Raw genomic sequence first — 19,606 nt, forward strand, 5'->3', positions numbered from 1 at the left:
GGGTTTCACGGTATTGGCCAGGCTGGTCTCGAACTCCTGACCTTGTGATCCGCCTGCCTTAGCCTCCCAAAGTGCTGGGATTACAGGCATGAGCCACTGCGCCCAGCCGTATGTGGTTAATTTTTAAATTGGTCACAATTACTCTATTTAATCAGGACAAGTACCGTCAGCCAGATTTATACATTCGGAGAAACTCAAAATTAACAGTTCACTTGAACTTATTAGGATGTTATATTAGCTGGCAATTTCCTCTTTTGATTGGTTACTTTTATGGAGAGATATTTATGGTTTTAATAAGATTTTCCTCCCATCTGTTTTGATCCTACCGTAAAATCATCCCATGTTTGATGGGCAGCCGGTTGTTAGGGAAATTATTGGGACATGATGACAAATGTGGTATTTAAATTTTACCACAGGACTAAGCAGGAGGAAGATGAGGTTTAAGAGAAGCCTTGGCTAAGAGGATAGTGCCTAGGTGTAATTGGCAAACCCAATGAGAACAGTTACGAAAGTTGTGTATTGTGGGTGGTCAGAAGCAAGGTGGGTACCTAACACATGCTGGATCACTGTTAGAGTTGCCTAGCAACTGACAGGCAATGCGGATAGTCAGGGATGAGCAGAAATGTTGGTGCTGCCACTTCGGGAGAAAACGAGACAAGTGCTTGACTGCAAAATCACTGGCTTTTTGAGGAAACATAAAAGACATTCTCTCTCATCTGCTTTTCAATATTACTATGCAGTACTCCTTCTCTAATGTCTGTTGCTTTGATTCTGAAACAAATCATCTCTTTTTCTTCTCCTTTGTCTGAGTATTTTGGTGAAAATAAAATTGGATTACACAAGAAAATACTTACAGATGTCATTGGGTAGACTTGCTTGCCTGGCCCTGTGGCTTTGAGATATTGGGATTAGCTGGTATGCTTCATGTGCTTTGTTACAAATGATGGTTATCAGTACTAACGCCTACAAGTGACTTCCTTTATACGATAGAGATGACTCAAGGTCATATTACTACCCTCACCTGCCCACATCTGGTACAAGCAGAGTGAAGACAGAGCATACCCCTTTCTGTACTCATATGAGAAAGTCTTGTGAGCATCATCACTGATGGAAAAAAGCTTGAGACCCCTGACTTAGTGCCTCTAGACCCTTTGCACACTGGCATTGCTAGTCACTAAGTGCACATCTGGCTTGAGATGAGGAGGTGCTACCTGGAATTTCCCACCAGGGACTGGCCTCCAAAGAAAGCCTCTCACAAGTAATATAGCAAATACTTGTATGGTGCTTACTATATGCTGGCCAAGCGCTTTTTTATACTAGCTCATTTAATCACCCAAATTAGGAGCTAGGTACTGCTACTATCCCCATTTTAGAGATATGAAAACTAAAGCATAGAGAGCTTAAATAGCATGCCCCCAAGTGACCCAGCTGGGAAGCAGGAAGAGCTAGGATTTAGACCCAGATAGTCTGATGTGGCTGTTTCTTGTTTATGTGCCAGGTGCTATTCTAGGTTTTAGTTATAGATGATGGACAAGACAGGTGTGGTCCCTGCTCTCATGGAACTTGCCTTCTAATTGATGTAGACCTATCGTCTCTCTGCTTTGGGATTGGCACAGAAACATTATTGCAGGAGAGTCAGCAGGATGGTGACAGGCTGAGAGAAGGAAGGGAGGAAGTAGGTTGCCTATAAGGTTGTGAGCACAGCTCTCTAGGAGAGTTAAACATGCTGTTAGGCTTTCTGGAGCTGATCAACAGCCCCAAGGAGGCTGCCCCTCCAGCGATCTCAGGTCTTAGTGGAAACCTTCCTTGTGCTATGCAGCACCAATGCTTCAGGCTCCAAAAAGACAAGAATCATCCCCAGGACACTGTGTACTATGGGACTCAGGAAAACAAAGGTAAGGCACCAGCCTTCACACACTTTATAAAGGAATCATCTTCAGAGAGCTTTTCAAGGTCTCCCAGGACCTTGACCAAATGCTGACCATATATTGGACTATTCAGTCTTACCGGCCATGTGAACAGTCCATCTGCTCTGCAGCCACACTCTTAAAATATTTGTTTCTGCTCTCTAGGCCCATTTCCCCATCTGTAAAACCAGGGGTTGGGCTAAATCAGTGGATTTTTTGCTGTGTTCCTTGGAGCCCTGTGGGCTCTGGAAACCCCTTTCAGAAGCCACCACAACAGTGCACAGAGAGAGATGAGTGCAGGTAATTCACCCACAGATACTCGCCCCTGTTTGCTTAAAATGTTTCCTTTGAACAAAGGGTTCTCGAGGTTTAAAAAAAAATTTTTTTTAAATCATTATAATAGATCATCTCCCAAGGCCCATTCTAACAAACATATCATAGTTCTGTTAAAAGCATTAACCATTTCCAAACCTTACCTTTGTGAGGTGCATTGAAATTTACTAAGCACTTACACCTAGATTATTTCATTCATTCCTCATTATAGCCCAGTGTAATGAGCAGATGGTGTTAAGTCCTTATTATAAGTGAAGAAATTGGTGACCTAAGTACTAACCACAAGGTAACAGAGCTAGCCAAAAGCAAACTCATATCTTACAAGTCTGTTGCTCTTTTCAAGTCCTTGTATTTATTGCCTTTCCACTATAGGAGATAGACTAAAACATTGGAACATTTCATTAGAAAATAAAACAGTAAGCAGTTTTTGGTTGTCACATGGGTTACTATTAAATATATACTCAAATTATTTGGTATAGTATTCTAAATACCAATTTTGACCTGAAATTTGAAAAGCACTTTTTTTATCCTTGGCAGTAATTTTTGTCAGTTTGGATTATTGATGTGATGACTTCTAGAGTCCTTGTAATTCCATCTGTGGGATCAAGAATAGATGGATCCTTTTAAAGACTAGGTCAACAGGTAGGCTGGACTATGCCATCGGGCACCAAGGCCTCCATTTAGAGTCCAACATGGCTATGAAAGACTGCTTGTCGGGGGAGGGTCATGATAGGCCTGTGACTGAGGAACAAAGTGAGGTTGCAAGTAGATTTGTCCAAATCTATTTGGTGGTTTGTCAGACTTTACACTTGCAAAACCCCACACCCAAGTGTCTAATCTTCTTTAGTGTTTTGCTCTTATCTGCTTGAAAACATGCATCATAATCATTTTCATTTTTCTTTTCTTGCTGGCTTTTCTTTGTTAATACACTGTATCTGTAAGACCTGATAGCCACCCTGGGAACACAGCTGATGTGTTGCATCCTCTTAGTAGTTAATCTCCCAAGATTCTTCAACAGCTGCAGAATTTTGAGATAGGATTTCACGCTGTCACTCAGGCTGGAGTGCAATGGCATGCTCACTGCTCACTGCATCCTTGACCTCCCAGGCTCAGGTGATCCTCCCTTCTCAGCCTCCCCAAGTAGCTGGGACTACAGGTGTATGCCACCATGCCTAGCTAATTTTTTTTGAGACGGAGTCTTGCTCTGTCACCCAGGCTGGAGTGCAATGGCATGATCTCAGCTCACTGCAACCTCCACCTCCTGGGTTCAAGTGATTCTCCTGCCTCAGCCTCCCAAGTAGCTGGGATTACAGTTGCCTGCGACCAAGCCTGGCTAATTTTTTTGTGTTTTTAGTAGAGATGGGGTTTCACCATGTTGGCCAGGCTGGTCTCGAACTCCTGACCTCAGGTGATCCGCCCACCTCAGCCTCCCAAAGTGCTGGGATTACAGGCGTAAGGCACCATGCCCAGCCCATGCCTGGCTAATTTTTGTATTTTTCATAGAGATGGAGTTTTGAAATGTTGCTCAGGTTGCTGTTGAACTCCTGAGCTCAAAACTCTCTATCTGCCTTGGCCTCCCAAAGTGCTGGGATTACAGGTGTGAGCCACCATGACCAGCTCCTCTTCCTCTTTATTATTCACCAATATTTTCATTCCACCCTTTTTTGGCTTTCAAAATTAGTCATTGTCATTATTACTTTACAGTCACTTCTTGTTTACAGTTACCCATAAGTTTACTCATTTCTTTGTTCTTTTTCTTCCCGGTAGCCCTGTCCTTTCAAACAAATTCAGTTTTATTCCTGAACTGTATCTTTTATAGTTATTTCACTGATGCCTTCTTACTGGCAATAAGCTCTTATTTGTTTTTCTAAAACTCCCTTTATTTTTGCCCTCATTTTTGAGTGATAATTTAACTGAATTTAAAATTCTTTGGCCGGACGCGGTGGCTCACACTGCCCACACCTGTAATCCCAGCACTTTAGGAGGCCAAGGCCGGTGGATCAGTTGAGACCAGGAGTTCAAGACCAGCCTGGGCAACATGGTGAAACCCTGTCTCTACTACAAATATAAAAATTAGCTGGGCATGGTAGCTCACACCTGTAATCCCAGCTACTCAGGTGGCTGAGGCATGAAAATCGCTTGAACCCAGGAAGCGGAGGTGGCAGTGAGCTGAGATCGCTCCACTGCACTCCAGCCTGGGTAATAGAGCAAGACCCTGTCTCGGGGCGGGAAACTGGGACAAAGTAACTGCCAACTAAGATTTTTTTTTTTTTCCTTTTAAGGCAGAGTTTTGCTCTGCCACCCAGGCTTGGTTCACTGTAACCTCCACTTCTCAGGCTCAAGTCATCCTTCTACCTCAGCCTCCCAAGTAGCTGGGACTACAGGCATGCACCACCACACCTGGCTAATTTTTTATTTTTTTTTTAAGAGATGGGGTCTCACTGTGTTGCTGTTCTCACACTCCTGAGTTCAAGCAATCTTTCCACCTCAGCCTCCCAAAATACTGGGATTACAGGCGTGAACCACCATGTCTGGTCTTCCTCTAAGTTCCTTAAATATTTTTTTCCATTGGCTTTTGAGCTCAGTTGTTGGTATTGAGAAGTTGCCGTCTAATTGTTGCTCCTTGTGGAAAAGCTGTCTCATCTCTGGCTGTTTTTAAGATTTTCTTTATATTTGGTATTCTTCCATTTAGCTACGATGGATAAATAGGTATGGATTTATTTTTATTTAGTCTCAGCAGGGTCTGTTGTATTTCTTCACTCTAAAGAACTGATTTTTCAACAGTTCGGTAAAATTATTGGCTATTATCATTAAGCATATTGACTCACCCTCTCTCACTTCCTTCTTGCAACTCTTATGAGATGCTTGTCGGACCCTCTCATTCTATCTTCAGTTTCTTACTTTGCACCTCTTTGCCTCTGAGTTGCATTCTACCTAATTTCTTTAGATCTTTCTTCTGTTTCATTAGTTTTGTTTTCAGCTGTGACTCATATGGTATTTAATTCATCAGTAGAGTTTTTAATTCTAGTGACTGTATTTTACTTTTGGACCTTCTTGGATACCATATGTTTCATGGTTTAGAGTTCAGCCCAGAGTCACGCTGCCTGAGTTCAAATTCTTACTCTACCACCTAGTACCTGTTGAAATCTTGGGCAAATGACTTCCATTTTCTCATCTGTTAAATAAGTATAGTAATAGAATAGGTATCTAATAGTTAAGAATGAAAATAAATAGAATATATAAAGGTATTAAAACAACGTTTGGCAGTTAATAGATGCTGCATATTAGCTGCCATTATTAGCAAATTTGTTTTATGCTTGTTTCATTATTTCTTTTGTATGTTGTTTACTTTGAAATCTTTTGTTTATTTTTGTTTTGTTTTTTGGGATGGTGTCTTGCTGTGTCACCCAGGCTGGAGTGCAGTGGCACGTGATCATAGCTCCTGGGCTCAAGCAATTCTCCCATCTCAGTCTCACAAGTAGCTGGGACTGCAGGTGCACACCACCCTGCCTGGCTAATTTTTGCATTTTATTTTGATATGGGATCTTGCTTGGTTGCCCTGGCTGGTCTCAAGCCTCTGGCCTCAAGTGATCCTTCTGTCTTGGCTTCCCAAAGCACTAGGATTACAGGCATGAGCTACCATGTCCGGCTCAAATCATTTTAAATATACTTATTTTTAACTCGACATCTAATTGGTCAATCATCTGAAGTTCCTGGAGGTCTAATTATATTTTCTGTTGTCTTGCTCATGATGGATTTGGATTATTTTCCCTTTTATTTTAAAATTTGTGTCTTCACTGAAGCTTTAACTATAAAAATTATCTGTGACTTAAGTGGACAAACCTCTGTACCTCCAGATAGATTTTGTTGCTGCTGGTCTCTTCAAGAACCTGGAACCAATGTCTATGTTAATATCTTGACATAAGGTAGGGGCAGATACCTAGCATTCCAATATTTGAGAGATCAGGTGGAAGAAAAGGAGTGACCAGAGAGGTTGAAAGCAGAAAGGAAGCCACAAAGTGTAGCAGAAAACAAGGAAGAATAATTACATTAATGTTTCAATTATGCCAGGGGATAAGAGGCACTGATGGTAGAAGTCTCATGCTACAGAGAGATTAAGATGAGAGTAAAGAAGTTTCCATTGGATATGGCAGTGTGGAGTGACTTTAAGTGGTTTCAGGATAGTGGTTTGGGGAAAAGTCTTATTGAAAGGACATAATAGATTGAAGGGTAAGTGTGGTTCTCTGCAGTATTGTACTGGAAGTTATAGCCAGTGCAATAAGGCAAAAAAATAAAAGACATAAAGATTATTAAGGAAGAAGTAAAACTATATTTGCAGAAGATATGATTGTGCATTTGTAAAACCCCAAGGAGTTTAAACATGATTTCAAGATTCACTATAAAAGCAGGGTAAGACTGTGATATCAGCATAACAATAGATAAATTGATCAACAGAACAGAACAGAGTCCAGAAATAGACACATATATCATCAACCATTTTTGACAAAGGCACCAATGTAATTCAGTGGATGAAGGATGTTCTTTTCAATAAATATTGCTAAAGCAATTGGATATTGATGCAGGAAAAAAAAACCTTAGCCTATCTTAGGACATAGACAAAATTAACTTCAGATGTATCATATGCCTAAGTGAGAACGCTAAAGCTATAAAGCCTAGAACAAGAATACCCTACAACCTTGAAGTAGGCAAGATTTAGTACATAAGACATAAAATGCACTTGCAAGAAAAGATTTACACATGTTTGGACTTCAGAATATTTTAAAACTTTATTTTGTCAAAAGACACCATTTTGGGATGGATGAAAAGGTTTTTCTGAGTAAGACCTCACACCCAGAAGCTATAAAGTCAAACACTGCACCTTGGATAACTTCCTTCCTCGCCCCAAAATGGAAGAAAACAAGCAAAAATTACCTTCTGAACTATAAAGGTTTTCATAAACAAAGTTATAACTGGGCAAACATTTGCAACATAATTGTAATATATGAAAAGCACTGTGTGGTGGGCAGAATAATGGCCACCCAAAGATGTCTTTGTGTAAATCCTCAGGGGCTGTGACTGTTAAATTATCTGGCAAAGAGGAATTAAGGCAGCAGGTGGGATTAGGTTTGCTAATCAACTGACCTTAAAATGGGGTGGTTATTGGGGGAGGGCCCAGTATAATCACAAAGATACTTAGAAGTGGAAGAGGGACAAGTCGAGAGAGAGAGCACTGCATGAAAAAGGACTCAGCTAACCTCACTGGCCTTGAAGATGAAGGAACAGAGACATTCCAAGGGGAATGCAGACAGCCTCTAGAACTAGAAAAGGCAAGGAAATGAATTCTGCCTGAGGGCCTCTGGAAGAAACACAATCCTCCTAAAACTTTAATTTTACTTTACTTTGTGTAAGATAGTGAATCTTTGTTTTAAGTCATTAAATTTGTGGCATTTTGTTAGAGCAGCAGCAGGAAACTAATGGGCACTGCATATCAAGAGAAAAAAACAGTATCATAGTTTAAAAATTGATACTTCACGGAGGTAAACATCAGCGTTCAGTAGTGATATGGGCTGGCTGTATCCCCACCCAAATCTCATCTTGAACTGTAGCACCCATAATCCCCACATGTTGTGGAAGGGACCTGGTGGGAGGTAATTCAGTCATGGGGGTGGGTTTTCCTGTGGTGTTCTTATGATAGTGAATATGTCTCATGAGATCTGATGGTTTTTATAAAGAGCAGTTTCTCTGCACACACACTCCTGCCTGCCACCATGTAAAGCATGCCTTTGCTCCTCCTTCGCCTGCTGCCATGATTGTGAAGCATCCCCAGCCATGTGGAACTGTGAGTCCATTAAACCTCCTTTCCTTTATAAATTACCCAGTCTTGGGTATGTCTTTATTAGCAGTGAGAGAACAGACTGTTATAGTAAATTGCTACCGGTAGAGTGGGGTGCTGTTATAAGGATTCCCAAAAATGTGGAAGTGACTTTGGAACTGGGTAACAGGCAGAGGTTGGAACAGTTTGGAGGGCTCAGAAGAAGACAGGAAAATGTGGGAAAGTGGGAACTTCCTAGAGACTTGGAGGGCTCAGAAGACAGGAAAATGTGGGAAAGTGGCAACTTCCTAGAGACTTGGAGGGCTCAGAAGACAGGAAGATGTGGGAAAGTTTGGAACTTCCTAAAAACTTGTTGAATGGCTTTGACCAAAATGCTGACAGTGATATGGACAATGAAGTCTAGGCTAACATGTTCCCAGATGGAGATGAGAAACTTGTTGGGAACTGGGGCATAGGGGACTCTTCCTATGTTTTATCAAGGAGACTGGTGGCATTTTGCCCCTGCCATAGAGATCTGTGGAACTTTAAACTTGAGAAAGATAATATAGGGTATCTGGCAGAAGAAATTTCTAAGCAGCAAAGTGTTTGAGGTGATTTTGGGTGCTCTTAAAGGCATACAGTTTTATTCATTCATAGAGATACTGTTTGGAGTTGGAACTTATGTTTAAAAGGGAAGCAGAGCATAAAAGTTGGAAAACCTGCAACCTGACAATGCAATAGAAAAGAAAAACCCATGTTCTGAGGACTACAGAAATTTGCATAAGTAATGAGGAGCCAAATGTTAATTGCCAAGACAATGGGGAAAATGTCTGCAGGGCATGTCAGAAGTCTTCACGGCAGACCCTCCCATCACATGCCTGGAAGCCTAGGAGGAAATGGCTTTGTGGGCCAGGCCCAGGCCCTTGCCGCTTTGTGCAGTCTTGGGACTTGGTGCCCTGCATCCCAGGCATGGCTAAAAGGTGCCAACATACAGCTCAGGCCATTGCTTCAGAGGGTGCAAGCCCCAAGCCTTGGTGGCTTACACATTGTGTTGGGCCTGTAGGTACACATAAGTTAAGAATTGAGGTTTGGGAACCTCTACTTGTATTTCAAAGGATGTATGGAAAAGCCTGGATGTCCAGGCAAAAGTTTGCTGCAGGGATGGAGCCTCATGTCATTAAGTGTTTATGGCTTTTCCAGGCACATGGTGCAAGCTGTCAGTGAATCTACAATTCTGCGATCTTGAAGGATTCTGGCCCTTCTCACAGCTCCAGTAGGCAGTGCCCTAGTGGGGACTCCGTGTGGGGCCTCCGACCCCATAATTCCCTTCCACACTGCCATAGCAAAGGTTCTCCATGAGGGCCTCGTCCCTGGAGCAAACTTTTGCCTGGACATCCAGGCGTTTCTATACATCCTCTGAAATGTAGGTAGAGGTTCCCAAACCTCAATTCTTAACTTCTGTGTACCTGCAAGGCCATTGCTTCAGAGGTGTGCTGCAGGGGTGGAGCCCTCATGGAGAACCTCTGCTAGGGCAGTGCAGAAGAGAAATATGGGGTAGGAGCCCCCACACAGAGTCCCTACTGGGGCACTGCCTAGTGGAGCTGTGAGAAGAGGGCCAGCATCCTCCAGACTCCAAAATGGTAGATCCACTGACAGCTTGCATGGTGGGCCTGGAAAAGCTGCAGACACTCAATGCCGGCCCCTGAAAGCAGCCAAGAAGGGGGGCTATACCCTGCAAAGCTACAGGGGCAGAGCCTGTCCAAGGTCATGGAAGCCTACCTCTTGGATCAGCGTGACCTGGATGTGAGACATGGAGTCAAAGGAGATCATTTCGGAGCTTTAAGATTTGACTGCCCTGACAGATTTTGGACTTGCATGGGGCCTGTAGCCCCTTTGTTTTGGCCAATTTCTCCCATTTAGAATGGCTGTGTTTACCCAATGCCTGTACCCACATTGTATTTAGGAAGTAACTAACTTGCTGTTGATTTTACAGGGTCATAGGCAGAAGGGACGTACTGTGTCTCAGATGAGTCTTTGGACTGTAGACTTTTGAATTAATGCCGAAATGAGTTAAGACTTTGGGAGGCTGTTGGGAAGGCACGATTGGTTTTGAAATGTGAGAACATGAGATTTGGGAGGGGTAAGGGGTAGAATGATATGGTTTGGCTCTGTGTCCTCACCCAAATGTCATCTTGAACTGTAGCTTCCATAATTCCCATGTGTCATGGGAGGGACCTGGTGGGAGGTAATTGAATCACGGGAGTGGGTTTTCCCAAGCAGTTCTCTTGATAGTGAATAGGTCTCACGAGATCTGATGGTTTTATAAAGGGCAGTTCCCTGCACACGCTCTCTTGCCTGCTGCCATGTAAGATGTGCCTTTGCTCCTCCTTTGCCTTCTGCTATGATTGTGAGGCCTCCCCAGCCATGTGCAACTGTGAGCCCATTAAACATCCTTTCCTTTGTAAATTATCCAGCCTCGGGTATGTCTTTATTAGCAGCATGAGAACAGACTGATACAAGTAGATACAGTTAAAAATACTTGATATGGTTTGGCTGTGTCCCCACCCAAATCTCATTTTGAATTGTAGCTCCCATAATTCCCACATGTTGTGAGGGAGACACAGTGGGAGATAATTAAATCTTGGGGGCAGTTTCCCCCATACTGTTCTCATGGTACTGAATAAGTCTCAGGAGATCTGATGGTTTTATAAGGGGAAACCTCTTTTACTTGGCTCTCATTTTCTCTCTTTGCCTGCTACCACCTTTGTAAGAAGTGACTTGTTCCCCCTTGCCTTCTGCCATGATTGTGAAGCCTCCCTAGCCATGTGGAACTGTGAGTCCATTAAACCTCTTTCCTTTATAAATTACCCAGTCTTGGGTATGTCTTTATTAGCTGCATGAGAACAGACTAATACAATACTTAATATCGTTAGTAATCAGAGAAGTCAAATATAAATTAGATATATTTTTCCTATTAGACTTGTAAAACTTTTAATAGATACTATCCACCAAGTGTTCTCGAGTCTAAGAAAAGAATACTTCTATACAGTGTTGCTAATAATCTAAATAGGATAGATGCTTGAGACAGAAATTGGACAGAATTTATCAAAATTAAAGATTATGTTCCTGTGTATACCTGTATACAACTTGAATCTTTTACAGTGAGAATATCTTTACATATCACTTGTGAAATGTCTTTTCAATCCATAAAACAGAGCCTAAGAGTAATACAAGAAAGCCTACAGAGAATGCAAAATGGAAGGAAACCTACGATGTCTGTGTTTGTGGCACACACACTGCCGTGGAGTTTTAGGAAAGGGCAACAGCAGCATTGGCTGGAGTCATGGTTTCCCCTCCACATCAGTACAGCTGCTTGGTTTCCATCTTCTCCAGCACACAGTTAACATTCTGTTTTATTGCAGCTGTCTGTGAACATGTCTGTCCCCTCATCCCTGGTCCTCTAGAAGTGCGGTGGCCAAAGCCTCAGTCTGTACATTGTCTCATTGTCTCTGTACTCTTTGTGCTGCTGCTGCTGCCTAGACTGTTAAGTAATTAATGATGAAAAAGAAATATTTTATCAGTGGACGTATGTTCCCATAACAGCAGTCATCCTTGGGGACTTGTACATCTTCTAAAAAAAAAAAACTTAAAAGTGAGTCTAATCAGCCACTCTAATTGGTGTTCAAGCAGGGTTTGGTGATGGCAACTGTTCCCATTACCAAAGTTCAGGTTTTGAAAGATGCTTGGAGCAGGGTTTGGCCCAGAGGTCATCTTCATAGCTCCCCACTTCCTTTCTCAGGCAGTTGTTTCCCCCATGTGTTACCATGAACATCCAACAAGTACTCCACTCCCCAGTGGTAAACCTCCAGTGAAACTCAGAGATTTTACCTTAGGATGAGACTACATCACTGGAGGGGAACACTCTAGTTCATGTGAGCATGGGTGTCTCTCATCATTGTAGACTCTAGCCTGGAAAGGGATTTTTGGTCTCATAGGCTGACAGCCCTCATTCTGGATACAGGAACCTAAAGCCCAGGGAGGAGAGGAGTGGCTTAAGGAGTCACAGCTAATGGGGAAGCTGAGACATAAACTGCTCCTGATTCAGGGTCCAGGGCTCTTTTCTCAGCATGTGCCCGCCTGCCTTCTCCATGTGCCTAACATGCCATTCCTGTGCTCTCCTGAGATTTCCTGTACGAATTTTTTGTCATACGTTTTCAAGTTTACTCTTAAAAATTTAATCTTTGGGACAGAATGTTCATATTGGGGACTCAGGTCAAACCTGTAATAAGCAGTCACACCTCACAAGCTGTGGCAGGGTATTCTGCCACCATTTGCACTCCTTGTAGGCAAGGGGACAATAAACTGCCAAATGAGCAACATATCATTAGTCAGCTTAGCTGTGGTGGCTTGGTGCCTCATTCAGCTCAGACTGCTATACAGAGCAGCTTATAAATATATTTCATAGTTCTAGAGAATGGAAGTTCAATGTCAGGGTGCCAGCATGGCCAGGTACCGGTGAGGGCCTTCTTCTGGGCTGCAGCCTGCTGACTTCTCACTGTGTCCTCACAAGGTAGAAAGAGGGCAAGGCAGCTTTCTGGGGTCTCCTTTATAAGGGCACCAGTCTCATTCATGAGGACCCCATCCTCATGACATAATTAACCCAAAGCCCCTGCTCCTGACACCATCACATTGGGGGTTAGGATTTCAACATGTGAATTCTGGAGGACACAAACACATTGGGGGTTAGGATTTCAACATATGAATTCTGGAGGACACAAACACATTGGGGGTTAGGATTTCAACATATGAATTCTGGAGGACACAAACATTCAGTTCCTAACACTTGGTAATGGTCAACTTGTCTACCCTCAACCACAATTTCCAGAATTCCCTTTCTTGTATGTTTCCAATTAGGTGGGCCCCAAGGGAGATTCTTATATTTGGAGAGCAAATGTGAGACAGCAGCCTTTTTTTTTTTTTTTTTTTTGAGATGGAGTTGTTTCGCTCTTATTGCCCAGGCTGGAGTGCAATGGCTCCATCTTGCCCCACAGCAACCTCCTCCTCCTGGGTTCAAGCGATTCTCCTGCCTCAGCCTCCTGAGTAGTTGGGATTACAGGTATGCACCACCACGCCCGGCTAATTTTGTATTTTTAGTGGAGACAGGGTTTCTCCATGTTGGTCAGACTGGTCTCGAACTCTCGACCTCAGATGATCCGCTGCCTTGGCCTCCCAAAGTGCTGGGATTACAGGTGTGAGCCACTGTGCCCAGCCGAGACAGCAGCCATTTTTATAACTCATGCGTTGTCACTGTGTCCAGCAGAAGCTGGACCTCACACCCTCCCAAGTCCTCCGTCAGCTTTTCTAACTCCTGGCCCTCACCAGGTATGTATTTTTTCTGTGATGAAGGCCCTGTCTTCTGCAAGACATCCACACCTCCAGTGCCAGAGGCACAAAAACCACATGGGTTTCCATCCTCACAGTCTTCAGTCCCTGCCTGTGGCTCCAGCTAGTTATTCTCCACTTTATGCCTGTCCTCCTCTGGCTTCTGCCTGCTCTGTAGACTTCTAGCTCCAGCATCAGGACAAAGATAACACCCTTATAAAGACTTTAACCAGCTCCTACAATTACATGATAATAAATTCCTGTAAGAAATACACACACACACACATATATATACAATTTCCTAGTTATGTTTCTGTGATTGAACCCTGACTGATACACCCCCAGAAGCTACTGTCACTCAACATGACTTTAGTAAGGGTTTGGGTAGTGTTTCTGGTAGATGGTAGACCATGGGACCTCCAGAGTTCTACCCTAAGGATCTAAAGTAAATTAAATACCCCACCCCTCTTTAGTGATGAAGCATCACTCGGTATCCAGCAGCAACAACACAAACCACAGCACTTGGGAGAGAAAGCAGCCCAGTCCAGTAGAAAAAAGAACAATGGAAGAATGAGGGCAGGGGGAACAAAATGGTGAAAACGAGTTTTCAACAGAAGCCAGGACAGGCAGTGGACAGTGGATTCCATGTGGAGAACAGAAGCTAGAACTCTTTGGAGTTGTGGGAGCAAGAGACCCCTGTGGTGTCGCTGTGCCTCATGAAAGACATAGTGCTTTTGCTGTACATGACGGGCGTGTGTGTGCGTGCACACACGCACACCCCCCCCACCCTCCCTGCCCCCCAACCCCACAAGAGTTTGGAAATACCCCATCTTCCTGGCTGCCCCAGGTGCCCGTGATTCAAAGTATTACCCAGAATGTAAAAAGTTATTAAAGATGGTATCTCAGGGCATGTTGATTTATCACCTAGACAACCTGCAAGTGACTTTCAGGCTCTCAGTGTTCACAGTAGAGTTTCTAAGGTTCCAAATGCTTAGAAATCTGTTACAAGCCAAATAAAAGGAGGGATTGGAGGAAGCCATCTGAAAGGCTGTCCTTGTGATCTCTGTTGAACTTTACTTTGGAATAAGCCCTCAAATCTTGGAATGCTAAGAAAACACAACTCATGGGGAAAGAATGAGAACAGCCTTCCAGAAGATACCTCCCATCTGTGTTGTCATGATACTGATAGTCAAGAGTTGGCCAGAAAGCGATCATCTAAAAAGTGAGAAATACACCTCAGACCCACTGGTTGCTTTTGCCGTTAGACTTTCCTCTTCACCCAGGAGATGACCTGTTTTTACTAACAGGTGAAAGACCTAAAAGCAAGATGTCATCTTGGACTTTTAAAAAAAGTTTTTTTCCTAGAATCATAATACCAGTTTATCATAAACATCAGCTTCCTCTTCACTTTATGTCTCAACGACGTCATAGACAGTGATGTTCATGATCGTGGTCCTTGTGCAAAGGTTTCCTGTCCTCAATATGGTTCATTTAGGAAGCCAGGAAAGCTTGTAAATAATGCTCTATTTGCTTAAGTCAGCCTAATCACTTCAAGAGTTTTCCTTAGCTCTGATTTCCACATTCTTCTTTCTCTGTTCCCATAGAACCCTTAACAAACTTTTTTTTTTTTTTTTTTTATCTTACTTGGTCGTTGTTTTTGTTTGACTCTCCAATTCCAGCAGACAATAGCTCCAGCACATAGCTCAGAAAACATACTTGGTGCACCAGTGAGTGAATCTCAAAATAGTCACAGTCATCCACAAAGTCAGGCTCTAAAGAGTTTTCTGAATAGCTGAGGTTTATATGTTTTAAAAATGAAATAGAACTTGGGTGAGCCTAACTGAAAAAATGTTTATGGTGGGTTTATGTTAGTCTCTGCCACATTCGCTTATAAAAAGAGTCTCTGAAGACGCCTCAGAGCTTAGTGGTCTCCATTCCTGAGCACCTTAATATGCACCTTGGCACCTCTTGCAAGTTCAGTGTCCAGTCTCCTTCGTCCTGCTGCAGCTTGATTTTTTTTCTTTTTCTTGAGACGAGGTTTTAATTGTCATCCAGACTGGAGTGTGGTGGTGCAGTCTCTGCTCGCTGCAACCTCCACCTCCCAGGCTCAAGCGATCCTCCCGCCTCAGCCTTCCAAGTAGCTAGGACTGTAGGTTCGCGTCACCGTGCCTGGCTAATGTTTTTTAGAAATGTGGTTTTGCCATCTTTCCCAGGCTGGTCCTGAGTTCAAGTGGTCCGCCCGCCTCAGCCTCCCAAAATGCTGGGATTACAGGAGTGAGCCACCATGCCTGGCTTGTACCGTGATTTTTTTAGCTACAACTCTTTGAACATATAAAACATCATTCTGAATGTACCATTTATCTCTAGATACAAATAACAGTCTTTGCCCTCAGAGCTGTTTTCTTCACATTGAAAGTAGAAATTAGCACTACCTGGCAAAAAAACTGAAAAAGGAAATATGAAGCTTAAGATACTACTGCATAAGATAATATTAACTTTCTTCTTAAATGCTAGTTTTATATACAACAAAACCAGAAATCCTGGCTACTCCAGGATCGTGAAAAGAAAAGGGGCTTTAGAAAGAAAAAAATAAAATCTAAGGAAAGATAATTATTTTAATAGCTGCCCTCAGGAAAATGCAGATGAGGGTGAAACTATCCCAAATTAGCAATTAGATAAATCTCGAGGATTAGAGAACAGCAGATTTTAAATTCTCTTTTCAAAAATGCAGCAACTCTGCTAGAAAATGAATGAATGTGATTGCAGCTATATATTTTTTTGACCGGTGCTCTTGCAGCTGTGGAAGTTTGACCCACACTGAGATGCCTCCCTGAGTCAGCCCTTTCTGTGTCCTTGTCTCTGCAGCGCAAATCTGTCCAAGGCTGCCTGGGGAGCATTGGAGAAGAATGGCACCCAGCTGATGATCCGCTCCTACGAGCTCGGGGTCCTTTTCCTCCCTTCAGCATTTGTAAGTTTACACTTCCAACTGCACAGTGGGTCACATGGGAGATGAATTGGGCTTTGTGTTCTCTTCCTTTAGTCACAACAGCTTGCCTAAGGTAGGCAGGAAACAGTCGGGATTCTTACCCAGAGCCTGCACTCTTAACCACTGGTCTGTACCTCTGAGCTTACTGAACACTCACCAGTCTGGGTGCAGTGGGATACCTGCTTTCAAGGCATGTACTTGATTAGGAATTGACTGTGTGCTTCCAGCGAAATTAATAACATTTAAAATAAATATTGTGAACTACAATGTGAAGATTTATCTCAAGGTGGTAGATGACAAGTCACCAAAGGAATGGCCCAATCAAGCACAAGTTGTTTTAGGTAGGGGTGACTGGAGGATGAAGTTGTGAAGCAGGAGAGCTTGGCAGAGTATTTGAAAGATGCTTAGGATGTAGGCTGTATAGAGAGAGGTGGGAATGGCATCAACGTTGGAAAGGAATTGGTAGTGGCACAAACTGGGAAGCAGAGATTGGTTCACATCATCGGCTAGAGTTTGGCCAGGCGGGGCCAGTGGGGTGGCACAAAGGACATGTGCTTCTGGCCCAGTAAGCCCCCTGGAAAAGCACCGTGTCGAAGTGGTCTCTCGAGATGTCCAGCACAGCCAGCTTGTCTCCTAGCTCTGGAGCCACTTGAGATTTCTGTGTCCAAACACCAGAAAGAGTGGCTGTGTCCAAACACCAGAAGGAGTGGCTTGCACGTAGGGACTGGGGTATACAAGCCATCTGTTTCTCTAAATGCTAGAATCACGCTTGACCCAGAGAGAGATTCCCACCATAAGAGGCACATGGACTGAGATCTCCCATGTCACCTCCTTATACTCACTGTGGGCACACACACACAGAATACAGAATCGCCCACACAATGAGATGGCTAATGCTTTTTCCTTCCTTCCTCCGTTCCTCCCTCCCTTCCTCCCTCCCTCCCTGCCTCCCTTCCTCCGTCCCTCCCTTCCTTCCTTCCTGTCACTGTGGGCACACACTCAGAATCGCCCACATGATGAGATGGCTAATGCTTCGCCCACATGATCAGATGGCTAATGCTTCGCCCACATGATCAGATGGCTAATGCTTTTTCCTTCCCTCCCTCCCTCCCTCCCTTCCTCCTTTCCGTCCCTCCCTCCCTCCCTCCCTTCCTTCCTTCCTTCCCTCCCTTCCTTCCCTCCCTCCCTCCTTTCCTCCCTCCCTCCCTCCCTCCCCGCCTTCCTCCCTCCCTCCCTCCCCGCCTTCCTCCCTCCCTCCCTCCCCGCCTTCCTCCCTCCCTCCCTCCCTCCCTCCCCGCCTTCCTCCCTCCCTCCCTCCCTCCCTCCCCGCCTTCCTCCCTCCCTCCCTCCCCGCCTTCCTCCCTCCCCTGCCCTCCTCACTGGCTATAGTTGAATTTATGACAAACACACATGACAAAGCTCCATTGTGGACAACACCGACTGGACCAGAAGATATAGCTGAGGGGTTGGTGTGTGCTTGTCCTCAGACTTCAATCTGGACTAATCCAGTCTTTTTTTTTTTTTTTAGACAGAGTCTCGCTCTGTCGCCCAGGCTGGAGTGCAGTGGCACGATCTCAGCTCACTGCAACCTCCACCTCCAGGGTTCAATTGATTTTCCTGCATCAGCCTCCCTAGTAGATGGGACTACAGGCGCCTGCCACCACGTCCAGCTAATTTTTGTATTTTTAGTAGAGACGGGGTTTCACCATGTTGGCCAAGTCTCCAACTCCTGGCCTCAAGCGATCTGCCTGCCTCAGCCTCCCAAACTGCTGGGATTACAGGTGTGTGCCACCGCTTAATCCAGTCTTAAGGCACGCTGGAGAGCACCCACCTTCCCAGCCCACCCCAGCGTTGTTCACTGTTTCTCACACCGTGCTCAGGTGAAGAGCTCTTTTCTCCCTTTCTCTCTCCTCTTCTCACCAGTCTATCCATTCTTTCTCTTTCTGTCTCAGTTTCACTACAAAACTATGTAACTAACCTCTTTTAGTTATAAGATTTCAGCTTTATCACACAGCTTGTGGGAAACAATGAAGTCACATCACTAGGAGGTGTGATTATAGTGACTGTGGCTTTTATAATAACTGTGGCTGGAGTTCTCTCCCAATAATAAGTAATGGAATAAATTCCACATCACTCCTGTTTGGCTTCTGTTGTCAGCATTTACAAAAGTCCGGTCCTTTGTAACTGTTCTGACCATGAAAATGCTGATCATGAAAATGCTAATAGGAAGAAATGTATTGCCCTTCCAGGTCCTCTAAACCCTTCTGAGCTATTCATTTTTTACCCCAGATATTCTTTCTCTGACTATCCATTAATGAAGGCTAATAGAGAAAAAGAAATAATCATTTGGAATCCCTAAACTGACCTTATAGGGGGGCTCTTCTATATTTTGGAATAAGAAAGAGCGCCATTATAGCACATTCCAGGTAAAATAGAGATTGCATTATTTATAAAGACCATCAGACAAGAATATAAAACAGATTCCACCCCTTCTAGACTATGCCAACCGATTCAAGAGCTAGGCACCAATTAGGGTGACAATGTAATTAACAGTCTAAGATTGTAACAGATTTTCCAAGAGTTTGTTAGCACATCTCAAAAAACAGAGCCTGGAACAGTGCTTTCCAGCAGGCTTCCGTCATGACCCTGGTGAGGCCCCACTCACTATACCTGTCTTGTCATTAGCCATTGTCCCTTTGGTTGGGCTGTGTCCTTCAGTGAATCACAAATGACTTGGGCAGAGTGCTCTAATCAGGCATTGTGGACGGTACACAGAATGGCTTTACCCTTCCCCTCCCAGGGAGCTCATAGGCTAGTTGGGCAGGGTGGTCATAGAGTCAGATGGCCACCTGATACACCTAAGCAATGAGACAGAGACATCCTTCCTGGGTGAGAGCTGGGTGCTGAGATCTGAGGGAGGTGCCTACCTGAGTGAGCAGAGCCAGAGGACTTTGTTGTGCGTTACAGAAACCAATTTGTGCCCACAGAAGCCCACAGATGGAAGGAGTTTACTGAAAAGATGCTGGGGGGATGTCATGGGATCAGAGGAGTTGCTGAGTAGCTGAGACTTGGGAGCAACGGGGCCAGGCCCTCTTAGGGGACTCAGCAGCGGCCCTTCTCCCTGGGTTCTGCAGCTAGCATGGCTCTGCAGCCCAGGTGCTGGCCAGTCCGCATCCCAGTGACACC

General features: G+C 44.1%; 1 protein-coding gene across 6 annotated transcripts in view; it reads left to right on the forward strand.

Annotated features, from left to right (window-relative positions):
* The window catches only part of TDP1 (tyrosyl-DNA phosphodiesterase 1), a 90,821-nt gene that overhangs the window by 48,859 nt on the left and 22,356 nt on the right, over window positions 1-19,606 (forward strand). For all 6 annotated transcript variants that reach the window (XM_055361200.2, XM_019009500.4, XM_055361201.2 and 3 more), the window contains one exon: window positions 16,300-16,402. In XM_055361200.2, the coding sequence (XP_055217175.2) occupies window positions 16,300-16,402 (103 nt within the window). The remainder of the gene's footprint in view (window positions 1-16,299; window positions 16,403-19,606) is intronic.

The sequence above is a fragment of the Gorilla gorilla genome, chromosome 15, assembly GCF_029281585.2.
Source record: "Gorilla gorilla gorilla isolate KB3781 chromosome 15, NHGRI_mGorGor1-v2.1_pri, whole genome shotgun sequence".
Classification (NCBI taxonomy): domain Eukaryota; kingdom Metazoa; phylum Chordata; class Mammalia; order Primates; family Hominidae; genus Gorilla; species Gorilla gorilla.